Here is a 13,847-nt window from a genome sequence, read left to right as displayed (position 1 = left end):
CCAGTGCCTTGCCTCGTATATGCCATATCTTAACCCATCCAATATATCCATTCATCATAATTCTGTTATTCCCTCCCCTCTAGTGGGGTTATACAGTCAGCATTGCTATCAGCTCCCCCTTCTCTCCCTGTCTTCCCGTATCCTCAGGGAATCAGTACTCCCATTGCTGTTTCTGAAGGGTCATTCATCCTGGCATCCCTGCATTGAATGATCTTAATTACATAAATGAACCTACATAGGTCTAACAGTATTAATGAGGTAAAGCATAAGCCTTCATAGTAAGGGGAGGAAATATTAAAGAACCAGAGGATAGTTTTTGTGTTTCATAAGTGCTATATTGCACCCTGAATTCCTCATTTCCCCCTACCTCCCACCTCCACATGGCCCCTCTTTGAAGGCCTGTCCAATTGCCTTGCAGTTGGGTTTTGGGTCTCCACTTTGTCCACACTGCTTCACATCAGTTTGATTGCTTGTTTTTGAACTTCTGTTACCAATTCCCATTGACACCTCATGATCCCACAGGCTGGTGTGTTTCTTCCTTGTGTGCTTTGTTGCTTCCCTGCTAGATGGCCGCTTGTTTGAATACAAGTAAGACCCCAGACTCTATATTTTTAAATAGCTGGGCACCATCAGGTTTCTTCACCACATTTGCTTATGCACCCATTTGTCTTTAGTGATCATGTCAGGAAGGTGAGTGTCATACAGTGCCCCAGTATTAGAACAAACCATTTCTTGTACATAAGTGGGATTTTAGTGGAGGCCCAAAGTCCATCTGAAGCTTTTGTTTTGATAGTCTTTAAGACAAAGAGAAGAACTGTAAACAAACATAGACAAAGAAACTCTTACTTGGTGAACAGAGGGAAGAACACCCCTGAACTCTCCGACCTCACACTTACCTTATTTTCATCAACCAACTTGACTATGAGATCATCTCTAGAAACTAAAAGCAAAAAACAAACAAACACATAACTATGAAAATAATTCACCACATTGAAATCACTCAGCAATTTCTCCCCAAGCAGCTCTATTCACGCTCTCTCTCTCTTTTTGCCTATATTTTACAGAAATTGGGAGAGCTGAAATATTTTATGATCCTATTTTCATAGACAGGAGACTAAGTCCTAGAATTATCAAGAAGCTAATCCACAGTCATGTGCAAAAGGGAAAATAAAGAAACATTTGACCCTCAGTACAGGAGTAGAAGTCTCAGGGGTAGTCTAAGCAGAGGAGGGTCACAAAAAAAAGTTTTCTGAGAAAGACCTCTTTCTAAGCGAGGCCCAGAGAAGCAGGGAGGTAAGCTTGGTAGCTGTTGCAGTAGCTGCCATGGGGAAAAGGAGGGGTGGGTCTAATGCAATGACAATGGGGTTGCAGAAGATTCATGGACTACGAAGCAAGGAGTGTTGTCAGGACTTGGTGGGTGTCTGGTGAAGAAAAGGCACTGAGTCAAAGAAAACACCCAGCACCCACACGTGGACAGCAGACTCGTGAGTTCAATAGGAATGCAGGGCAAGGTGTGGGCTTTGGAGACTGAATGAGACAAAAGAACTTGAATTACATATCTGCAGGACAACTAAATGGACGCATTCACCATGCATACTCGAGTATAAGCTGACCTGACCAGGCACCTAATTTTACCATAAAACTGCATAAAAAATGTGCTGAAAAACTTGGCTTATTGGGGGATGGAGAAGTGGGTGAAGGGAGACTTCAGACAGTGTAAGATATTACAAAAAATAATAATTTATAAATGATCAAGGATTCATGGGGGGAGTGGGGAGGGAGGGGAAAAATGAGCGGATGCCAGGGGCTCAAGTGGAAAGCAAATGTTTTGAGAATTATGATGGCAACAAATGTACAAATGTGCTGGACACAATGGATGTATGTGTGGATTGTGATGAGTTGTACGAGCCCCCAATAAAATGATTTAATTAAAAAAAAAAAAAGAACAATCTTAAAAAAAACACCTTGGCTTCTACTCGAGTATATATGGTAACTGGTAGCAAGCGACTTTTCTGAAGTTCAGGAAGAGACTTTCCATGGACAAACAGATCTACATCAAGCAGAGAGCATCATAGTGGGAAGAAAATCAAAGACAGAAAACTGGGGCATTTGGTATTCTGTGCACTAGCCAAAAGATGAAAATTTTTCTTTCTGAAGAATTAAAAAACAAGCATAAGTTTGGTTTCAAAGAAAAGTTCATAAGGATCTATTTTGTTTCACTTTATTCTACAATCAGAGAATCATAAAACACATAAAAGCTAATTTTTAAATATCGGTTACACTTAGGAAAAAGTTACACATGTTAAAACACGTGAATCTGACTCAACCCATTTAGAGTAAATTCTAACTTGAAGCAAATGAAAGATAAGAGATAAAACTACTTGGCCTATAGGGTCGCTGAGTCAGACTTTACTCAATGGCAATGAATTTGGGGTTGGTATATGGCCTATTCTGAAAATTCCACTAATCTAAAAATGAAAAGGAACATTAAACAATTTAGTCACTTTAATGAATACATAGCTAAATAGTTACTGTAAATAAAAAACAACTGTGAAATGATTAAAATTTTAATCCATTGACCCAAATAGCTAAAAGTATTCTATTTGTCATCTAGTTAAACTATTTATGCTGCAAAATAATGAATTTGCTTGTATATAAGCAGTCTCTAATTCAATATTCTGCATAAAGTGGATATTTTAGCCATTTGAGGTTGTTGTTTTAGCTTTCACTTTTAAATGGTCTTCCATCTAGTCTTTGAAAAATTAATGCAGTAGTTACTCAACGAGAGACTGACATGAAAAGCTCAACTGGCAGACTAGGAGACTTGGGGTTTACTGTTTTCCGGGGCCCGGGGGCAGTCTCCCCGGGTCTTTTCTTCTCCTCTGTAGCACGGTCTCTCCTCCAATGACATAATCTGGCAGCACCATAAACTGTACCTTGTATGTTTGTAAGCACCTAGCACCTGGATATTAGGTGCCACTGCATCCGCAACCATACGAAGACAAAAAAAACTATCTTGTGACACTGCCAGTGAGAACTTCACGACCCAACATCTACCCAAAGTCTTTTCTGCTAAAAGCATACGTCAAAACATCAACTAAGGCTGCCCTCTGCACTAACTTTCACCATCTCCTTTCGCGCCTGGTATTTCCTGTCTCCAGTGCAGGCGCAGAGTGGAGAAGACAGATGGGAAGAACACTGGCTTAGAGTCAGGAGGTCAGGGTTCAGGCCTCATTTCAGCACTTCTTCTCCGCGTAACTTTGAGAAGGAAGCACAGTCGTAAGAACCTCATGTAATACCTGCCGTGAAAGCTCTGTGTAGACCAGGAAGGGCTACTCTCCCAGCAGGCACTGCACTGTACTTCTGTGTAGTCTTTGAGTCTGACTTTCTGAGCGCGGCTTTACAACTAACAGCAGCTGGGCGATAAAGGGTTGGAAGAGGCATGAATTGAAGAAACCAAGGATCAAATCTAGACTCTTCCACCCCTGAGTTCTGTGACCTCTGTTTACTTATTTGTGAAATAAAGGCAATTTAAACTGCCTCTAGGCACCTTAAGGAGCCCTGTAGGTGAAGTGGGTAAGGTATCGGGCACCTGCAACAATCCACGATTCAAATCTAAGTTAAGAGAAATAGAGTGGTAACCACCAGAGTGGGGAGCCTGACATGGAAAGTGGTGACGGGGAGTAAGTTACCCACCCACTGCTATACCAAGTCAATACTGACTCATCGCAACCCCACCTAGGGTTTCGGAGACGAAATCTTTACAGGAGCAGACAGCCTCATGGTTTTCCATGGAGTAACAAGCGGGTTTGAATCACCAGCCCTGTAGTTAGCAGCCCAACCCCTAAAGATAAATATCCTTATCTACTTAAAAACATTCTATTATTTAATATTAAGCTTAAGTCTAAAAAAGCAAACATTCTCAAGCCCATAAGCATTTAAGTCAAATATTAAGGAAACAAAAGAAAAATCACCTCTAGACAAAGAATAGTTTATAATGGAGGGAGGAAAATTCTATTTTAGTACCAATATTCTTTTTTTCCCCTGAGTGTCACAGGTAAGAAATAAATTGGCAAGTTGTGATATTTAGGACTTTGGGTGAAAACTTCCCACTTCAAGGATCTGGGCCTCAAGAATATAGGCATGTGATCTCAAAGAACTGCTGCAAGCATGGTTTCTAGCAGGTGTTGTCATACCGAGATCACACTTGAGCTGCGAGGTAGCAGCTCTCAGCTCTTCCTTCTGCTGCTGCTCCTGGACCAATAGAGCCTGGGTCGTCTGTGTAGAATTTCGTAAGGCAGTACAGTTTTTCTGCAAAAGGTGTACCTGCAATTGTATAAGAAAGAGTCCTTTTCTGTAAAGATTTCTGATAAACTACCCTATCGCACACGTGCGAGGGAGAATGTGCCATCTTAAGGTCACTTGGGGGAACAGCGGAGCTTGTCCACTGTGTTCGCGTCTCAGCGCAGGGCAGTGCCTAGGGCAGAGGTGTCCAAAGCACTTCCAGTTCACACTCTCCATCGTAGCAGTCATCCATGAGTCACAGGTGAGAGAGTGGCTAAGAAAATGAGATCTTTCATGTATTTCATTTTAATTAAACTTGGATAGCCACATATGGCACCAAGCAGGACTGGTTCTAGCAGTCATTTGATTGCGGGCTCTGACAGCTTATCACATTCCATACATCCATTATTTCAAATTCTAATCACTATAATCGATCCCATTGTCTTTATCATTTTAACAATTGGCTATCCTTCACAGTAGATTACATCTAAACATTTACTTTCTAGGTGAGCCCTTGGTATCAGCTCCTCTTTTCCCCCTCCCCTCCCGGCTCATGATCCCATGATAAATTATAAATTATTATTGTTTTCATGTTTTACACCACATTTCTGCCTGAATTCCCCCTGGGGGGCAGGGACTATGCGTTAATCCTCTCCTTCCACCCCTCCTCCCCTGACTTCCTCCTTACCCTCCTGGCATTGCTATGCCCAATTCTATTCCTGAGGGGTTTATCTGACCTGGATTTTGTGTGTCTTGAGCTATTATCTGTACCAGTGTATATGCTCTGGCCTACCCAGAACTGAAATAGTCGGGGTGAAGAGACCCCAAGCCCATCTGTAGACAATTGGATATCCGCCCACAGAAGGTTTATAAGGAAGGGATGATTCAACCAAGGTGTAGTATAGCACCAACCAATCACAAATCATTCCTCTAGTTCTTAAATGCTTCCTCCCCACCACCCACCCTCCACTACCATGACCCAGTTCTACCTTGCAAATCTGGCTGGACTGGAGAACACCCATTGGTACAGATAAGAACTCTGGACACATGGAATTCAGGCCAGATAAACCCCTTCAGTAGTGGGAGTAGCAATATCATGAGGAGTGGGGGATGGTTAGGGAGGGGGAAGGGAGAATAAGGGGGAACCCATCACAAGGTTGGATATATAGCCACCCCCACCTCCGAAGGGGACAAATAACAGAAATGTGGGTGAAGGGAAATAACAGACAGTGTAAGATATGAAATAATAACAATATATAATTGATCAAGGATTCACAAAGGTGGGAGGGTGGGGGAGGAAGGGGAAAAAAGAGGAGCTTATACCAAGGACTCAAGTAGAAAATGTTCTGGAAATGTTGACGGCAACATATGTACAAATATGCTTGATACAATTGATGCATGGAATGTTATAAGAGCTGTAAGAGCCCCCAATAAAAATTATTTCAAAAACAAAATCAAACAAACCAAAAAACCCAATAGTGCTGATAGGCTTGCTGGTGGCGGGGATTGGGGAGGGTGGAGAATCAAAGTAATCATTGTGTTTCATTGGTGCTATACTGCACCCTGGTTGACTCATCCCTTCCTTGTGACCCTTCTGTGAAGGGATGTTCTTATTGTCTACAGATGGGTTTTGGGTCTCTGCTCTGGCCCCCCTCATTCTCAACAATATGTTTTTTGTTTGTTTGGGGTCTTCTGGTGCCTGTTACCTAATCCTATCTTCACCTCATTATCGCACAGGCTGATGTGCTTCTGCCACTGGGCTGATTTTTTCTCTACTAGATGGTCGCTTGTTTACTGTATATACTTGTGTATAAAACAAGTTTTTCAGTACATTTTTAATACAGTTTTTGTGGTAAAAAGGGGCCTCAACTGATATTTGGGTCGGCTTACACTCGAGTATATATGGCAACTCCAATCCTTTAAGACCCCAGATGCTATATCTTGATAGCTGGGCACCATCAGCTTTGTTCACCACATTTGCTTATGCACTCATTATGATTTCAGTGACCGTCGGGAGGGTGGCCATCACAGAATGGCAGGTTGTTAGAACAAAGTGTTCTTGCATTGTGGGAGGGCTTGAGCAGAGGCCCAATGTCTGTTCACTAGATGTACTCTACTGTGAAGGATAGCCAATTGTTAAAATGATAAAGACAATGGGATCGATTATAGTGATTAGAATTTGAAATTATTCGCTGTTTGGGGAACTTACAACTTAAAATATTCTAAATTATATGTAGGCCATTTCTACTGACAACTATGATGAAGGCAAAGATCTTGTGCTAAAATAAATGAGAATTGAAAACAGCATTGTGAACACATTGCTGATCATTTTACTTCCTGTTCTCCTTTATTTAAAGTGCTGGCTTAGATGTGCCCTTTGCTTTCCAGCTATGTCACAGATAGGTAACATCAGACCAATGACACCTTCCAAAATCCATGCCTCTAACAGGATGGTGCACGGGAAGGTTACTGCAACCGCAGTCAAGACTGCAGCTCTGTAGAGACTGGGTCAAATTCGCTTCTCCGGCACGTAATATCATTCGGAAGTTAAGAGGGCTAGACTAAATTATATTAGGGTCTTTATGCTCTTTTACTTTTGTGTGTGTGTGGTATTTGTGGAGGCTTATGAAAGGAAAGATGACAAAAATTATTTAACAAATCTAAAGAAAATTAGTGAAATTATAAACTGATGAGCAAGCCATCAGTTTCTCATTTTTTACGCTCACATCTCTAAACAAGGAGGGGAGATCTCTCTACCTGTTTCCGCTCTGTCTCCACTTTGGCTTCCATTTCTTGTACTTTGAGAAGCATGGACGAGGCAGATTCCTCAAGAGACGCCCTGAGGTGCTTCTCCCGGGACAGTTGTCTCCTTAGCTACAGATCAACATTGCAGTTAGGCAAGACCAAACGAACCGCTTCATACCCATTTAACAAAGGTCAGAGTCCCCCTAAAAAGTTACTTCAGATACTGTTATCTCATCAGCAAAAAGTCTTTTCTAACTATCCAGAAACAAGCTTTGTTTTTCCTTAGTACCTTTCTAAAAAGTCAAATTTGATCCCTTTCTGTTCCTATTGTATAAGTCTGTCTTACAAATGTGTTTCAAGTCTCATTAGTAAGCTGTAAACCCTGGGGTGGGGTGGGGTGGGTGGGGGAAGTAAAATAGAATTAGAATAGGAAAAATACTAGGGAGCTTCAACGTGTTTGTGGGAAAATTATACTCTTTAAATTCCACTATCTATGAACTTTCTGAACTTCTTCTCATAGTACGCTGCACAGCAAGTAGTCAAGTTTGATGAGACGATTGTGTATATATATGCATTTGTGAAGGAGTCTTGGGGGAGCAATGGTTATGCATCTGGCTGCTAATTGAAACGTGGGCAGTTCAAACCCACCAGTGGTTCTGTGGGCGAAAAGATCTGGTTCCAATAAAATCTCAGGAAACTCTAAGCTAGCTTGGCCGGATTGCTGAGTCGGACTTGACTCAATGGTACCAACAGCAATGTGCATAGGGTGTTGCAGGGTAACGTACACGCCGCCCAACAAGTTTGGCAAACACTAGTAACATACCTTACTGTATGTTTATGATTTTTTTTTTACTCTTTTGTTCCTGGATTTTCATTTCTTCATCTATGTATTTTTATTTTGCAGTAATATACACGGAATGCTGTTCCAATTCTGTTTTGGAATTTAAAGCTCTAAATAAACCATGAGTTACCTGCTCAAGTAGCAGGCAAAATTGAAAATCAAGAATTTGGGTACAATGACCTTAAATCTGTCAGGAATTAAATAAATATATAAAGATGAGTAAGGGTCCTGTGTCAGCAAGTATAAAGATCCTCTCCCGTTTAGGTGAGTTTCGTGGTGCAACTCTTTATCAAACGGTGTTACAATGCTAACCTGAAAAAGCACTATTTCTAAACACAGTTAATTAGAAAAGTAGGCGAGGATCCCCTCAAAAAAAGGGAATTTTTTTCAAAGCTATGTATTTAAATTTTTTTACACAAGAACCTATCACCTTCAACGTACTCTCCATTAACTGAATACATTTGTCAAATCTGCGATTCCATTCTTTTTTTTTTAACATTTTATTAGGGGCTCATACAACTGTTATCCCAATCCATACACACATCAATTGTGTAAAGCGCATTTGTACATCGTTTCTCAAAACATTTTCTCTCCATTTAAACCCCCGACATTAGGTCCTCATTTTTCCCCTCCCTCCCCGCTCCCCCCTCCCGCATGAGCCCTTGATAGTTTATAAATAGGTATTTTGTCTTATCTTGCCCTGTCCGACGTCTCCCTTCATCCACTTTTCGGTTGTCTGTCCCCCAGGGAGGAGGTCACACACAGTTCCATGTAATCGGTTCCCTCTTTCCTACCCATTCTCCCTTTACCCTCCCTGTTTTGCCACTCACACCACTGGTCCTATAGGGCTCATCCGTCCTGGATTCCCTGTATTTTCAGTTCCTATCTGTACCAGTGTACCTCCTCTGGTCTAGCCAGACTTGCAAGATCGAATTCGAGTCATGGTAGTGGGAGCGGGGAGGAAACATTTAGGCACTAGAGGAAAGTTGTATTTCTCATCATTGTTACATCGCACCCTGACTGGCTCATCTCCTCCCCGAGACCCCTCTGCAAGGGGATCTCCAGTGGCCTACTAATGGGCTTTGGATCTCCACTCCACACTCCCCCCATCATTCACTATGGTAAGATTTTTTGTTCTGATGATGCCTTACACCTGATCCCTTCGACACCTCGTGGTTGCATAGGCTGGTGTGCTTCTTCCATGTGGGCTTTGTTGCTTCTGAGCTTGATGGCCGCTTGATTACCTTCAAGCCTTTAAGACCCCAGACGCTATACTTTTTGATAGCCGGGCACCATCAGCTTTCTTCGCCACATTTGCTTATGCACCCATTTGTCTTCAGTGGTCCCATTCTTGGAAACATTTTTCAAACTCATCTGTTTAGATAGCTGACAGCACCTCCTTAATTTTTCCTTCATCTCTTCTGTCTTGAGATTGCTGTCCTTCATCAAGGAAACAAAAAGAAGTCACATGGAGCAATGTCAAGTGAGTAAGGTCCATGGGGCAAAAGAGTCATGCTGTTTTTTGCCAAAAACTGGTGCACTGAGATGGCTGTGTGAGCAGGTGCGTCGTCGTGGTGGCAAAACCAGTTTCCTGTCGGCCACAAATAAGGTCTTTTTAATCACACACTGTCCTGAATGAAATCTTTTCAGAACCTCTAAATTGAAAGCTTGATTAATAGTCTGACCCGATGGAATGAACTCCAAATGCACTCCGAGTTGATATTTTCGATAGTTTGGGAAGCTGATGGACATCCAGAACAAGGTGTGTCATCAAGCGACATCTCATCTTTTTAGAAATGAGAAAACCCTTTACACTGGAGTTTTCCCAACGTGCTGTCCTTGCAAGCTGGGTTCAACATCACAACAGTTTCTGTGGCAGTTTTCCCGAGCAGGAAACACAATTTCACAGCTGCATGCTGTTCTCTTAAATCAGCCGTCACAAAAAAACGAGGTTCGAGCAAAACTGTTTTCACAAAAAAATTCATTTGTGACCAGCGAGAACTTCCTAGGTGACACTAGTGGGTGCACTACTTTAGAGTGAGTTGCTTGATGCCTGCCCAGCAGGAAAAATGCGCGCTATGAAAGCTCCGCCCAGTGAAGCTTTTTCCTGTTTTTTTGGGGGTACCCCCTCGTATATACTCTATTCTCTAGATTGTACACGTTTATATGTGATTTTTATAATGTCTTAATATTTTATAAACTTTGAAAGTTTTTTAAAGTTTAAACAGATGGAAAATGTTTTTGAGATGAAACTGTTGCAAGACAGCACATTTTGGAAATGCTATCTAATTTTCTTAACCATAGCCTCATATCGGCTATTTAGGCTTTTCTAGTTTTTCACTAGAAAATACACACATACAAGTACTAACACACACACTATTAGACTACTCATGCTAAGGAGCCCTCGTGGCGCAGACCCCCCAGCTGACCGCAGGACAAAGATGCTGCTGTCTGTTTCTCTAAGTTCTTATGTGGTCAATTGAGCTTTTAAAGATCTTGTTCATGCCTCTCAAGCTGAAAAAGTCCTTTCTCATATAATGATAATTCAATGTCACTTAATAAGCCAGAGTTTTCATATTGGGCTCGATTTCCTAGGCTACCGTATAAGATTATAATTGCTCGATAATATAGAGATCATTTTAAAATTACTTTCTAGATATAAATTTGTTCCTTCCTAAGATTCAAGTAAAGCTAATGCCCCAGAAGGTATATCACATTTATTGTTTTGAACATCGTCCACCCTGTGCCCACCTTCAAACTTCCCTGCCTCACCCCCCGTCCATTCAAGTTTCATTATTTTCTCACAGCACCAAGAATTCCACCTAAGAGAATTTCCCAAGGAACTAAGCTTATCATTTACCCATTAAAGTTTTTTTTCTTTTGTTTTTTTTAAAGTTTTAAAAAATAATTTTGTATGAAAATTTTCCTACAACATCTATCTGCTTCTGTCCCAGGTGCAACAATCTTTTAAGTATAATTTGACCTTTTTGATTTGTATTAACACCTATAATTATTCTGTAAGGGACTATTGAGGCCTTTAGGACACTTTCTTCAGACTCTTCTATTGTTTTCAACTGAGAATTTTTAGCATAACAGCTTTCAGAGCCGCTCACTTCATCATTCCTAGTCTGTTGTATAGTAGTAACAGTGAGGCTGAAAAAAGACTGCGATAAAACCAGATGATTCCACCTACTGCCACAGAGACTATTCGGACCCCTTCGGGGTTTCCAAGATGGTGAATCTTTGCGGGAGCAGACAGCCTCACCATTTTTCCTGTGAAGTGGCTGGTAAGTTTGAGCTGTTAACCTGTGTTTAGTAGCCCGATGCTGAACCCACAGGGCGAGCAGCTCCTTAAAATTAGATGCCTGAGTTGATGAAAACCTTTTTATTTTGGATTAAAAGGCCTCTGCCTGAAGGTCTCCACTTGAACCCTAGCAACGTGGGTAACTGCAGGAGTTCGGTGATAAGGGCGCCCTCCTTGCTTAGGGAGCGCTCGCTTTTCAGCCTCATGGCAGCCCTGAGATGAGGGACGGCTTCAGAGTACGTGCATGCTCGGCCATGTCGCTGGAATTTCATGAAGCACATTTTCAAAATTCTCCTATTACACAGTCACACATGAGTGGACTTCAAAAAGTTTGTGGAATAAATGGGATTGAAAGACAATGGAATTTTTCTACTTTTTGAAGCCCCCTCAGTTTCTTCTTTAAAGTCTTCTTTTCATTCTTTCTCCTTTTCTTGACCTCCCTTCTGCAATTCCCCCTCCGACCACCCCATAGCGCTGTGCCTTACCTCCTGATTTCTAAGGTTCATGTTCCGTTTGGTGGTCTTCAGTTCCTCCTCAATAACAGCTGCGCTCTTCTGAAAGCAGAAGGAGAAAAGCCCCTAACCCATCGACAATGACAGAAGAAAATGTCTCTCGGTAGATCAGTTCTCATCTAAAGTTTTGCCTACCACTTGACAAATACTATTTTGAAGCCAATTAGGAATACTTGTTATTGTGGGTCTGAAGTGGTTGTGACAAGGATAACTTTATAAATAAATCAGCATTTTATGACTTTTATCCACGACGTGTGTCCTTTAATTTCTTTAATAATCAGAAGTCACTAGTCTCATTAGCAGCCCCTATGTAAAATTCGATAATCAAGAGAAAATCTCCTGTGTAATTAATAGATCATTTTTCTTATAAGGACTATTCCTACTTTTTAAGAACTCGTTTTCTTCTAGCTACAAATATCACCCATGTTTCGGAGTTAGGAAGAAAAACACAGTCTCTGTGCTTATTCATTAGTATTCATGGCAGTACAATTCTATTAATGGATCTATGACTCCAGATATAAAACCCCAAGAGCCACCTTTGCCTTTTCCCCTACCTTTAGCCCCTATCTAGTATCATCCTTTCATACAACTTCCTTCACGAAATCTCTCTCTTTCCTTCCAAGGAGCAGAACTCAAAAGCTTCATGCACTGGATTCGCCATGGGTTTACGTGCCTCCAGTCTCTTATTCTTATTCTTTTTTTTTTTTTTTTGTCTCTTCTTACTATAATCAATACTCTAGGCTACTGACAGATTATAGTTTTCCAGTCGCTTATTAGAAATCTTAATCACTTTGCATAAGATCAAACGCAACTAATTTTTATTCTTGGGATCCTCCCAAACAATCCTCACCTCCCATCCAGCTCATTTGGGCATTTCTGTCTAACTGCACCCAGTGTAAAGACCTAGGTTCCAACCGGGGTTACAAGAAGAAGACAAAGATGTGGGATCTTGAACCGTAACTTCCTTCTGGGTCCCAGTACTCTTGTAACTAAAATGGAGACAGTAATACCGTATTGTACAAGTTGGTTTTTTTAAAAAAAGATCAAACAAAATAACGTGTCCCGTAATTACCTTTCCTTGTGCTGCTCACTGCTAGCAGTGTGTACAGGGGCCCCACTCCTCTACTTGGGTGCAGCCCAAGTTTGCAGTATTCAGGAGGCTACAGCTTCATCTCCCTAAAGCTGCCTGAAGTCAGAGCACTCATTTTGCAACAGTCACTTCTTGTCTTGTAACACTTGCTATATCCTTGGGTTTTTTTTAATTTAATTTTTTATGCTATCCTTTACCAACTAGCATGTAAGTTTTTAAGAGTGCCAAATAAACCCAATTCACTGCCTTTGAGTAAATTCTAACTCATAGCCACTCTATACCAGGTTTCTAAGATTGTAAAGCTTTACAGGAGCAGAACCTCATTTATCTCCCTCAGTACAGCTGGTGGGTTTGAACTATCAACCTTTGGTTAGTATCCCAATGCCTAACCCACAGTGCCATCAGTTCTCCTAAGTTAAAAGCACACTCTGCCAAACCTCTGGACCACTACAGTCACCTGCACAGGCTACCAGAAACCCAAACCCACTGCCATCAAGTCGATCCCCGCCCACAGCTACCCTGAATAGGGCAGAGTAGAACTGCTTAAAGTTTCCGAGACTGTAAATCTTTACAGGAGCAAAAAGTCTCATCTTTCTCCCCCAGTGGCTGGTGAGTTTCAACCATCGACCTGTGGTTAGCAGTCCACTGCTTATACCCCAGTGCCACCATAGCTCCTTTGTACAGGCTATGTGCTCTATAAATACTTGAAGCATCATAGATGGCTGATGGTGATCTAGGCTGTTAGTGCAGATTTAAAATACCAAGAGTCCTCACATCAACATTGTCTACTTTTTAAAACCATTTGTGTAGGTCTGTTCCTCCTCCAGCTAACCCCGAGTATAAAGTCACACGTGAGGGCTCTGAGCTCAAACCTTGCTCTCCGAGGCCACCTCCAGCGTGGCGGTCAACCGCTGCACTTCATCCTGCGCCTTGTCTTCTTCCTCTCGCACAAGTTTCAGTTGCTCACGCAGATTCATAACTTCAAGATGCAGCAGCTTCAGGTCCTTGGAATGCTCCTCCTGGATTGAATTCAGCCGGTCCTTCAGAAAGGCTGGCAGACAGCACAGGAGG

The 13,847-nt window shown here is 41.7% G+C and overlaps 1 protein-coding gene across 1 annotated transcript in view; it reads right to left on the bottom strand.

Annotated features, from left to right (window-relative positions):
* The window catches only part of CCDC150 (coiled-coil domain containing 150), a 119,919-nt gene that overhangs the window by 59,326 nt on the left and 46,746 nt on the right, over nt 1–13,847 (bottom strand). The window contains exons 5-9 of the mRNA XM_004701508.2: nt 13,649–13,827; nt 11,660–11,728; nt 7,042–7,158; nt 4,197–4,326; nt 897–940 (exon numbers count right to left, since the gene is read on the bottom strand). Coding sequence (XP_004701565.2) covers nt 897–940; nt 4,197–4,326; nt 7,042–7,158; nt 11,660–11,728; nt 13,649–13,827 — 539 coding nt within the window. The remainder of the gene's footprint in view (nt 1–896; nt 941–4,196; nt 4,327–7,041; nt 7,159–11,659; nt 11,729–13,648; nt 13,828–13,847) is intronic.

Source organism: Echinops telfairi, unplaced genomic scaffold (assembly GCF_000313985.2).
Source record: "Echinops telfairi isolate 266 unplaced genomic scaffold, ASM31398v2 ScPeMD7_3;HRSCAF=10, whole genome shotgun sequence".
Taxonomy (NCBI): Eukaryota; Metazoa; Chordata; class Mammalia; order Afrosoricida; family Tenrecidae; genus Echinops; species Echinops telfairi.
Note: the sequence above shows the minus strand (reverse complement) of the source record. Positions and strands in the feature narration are given on the sequence as shown.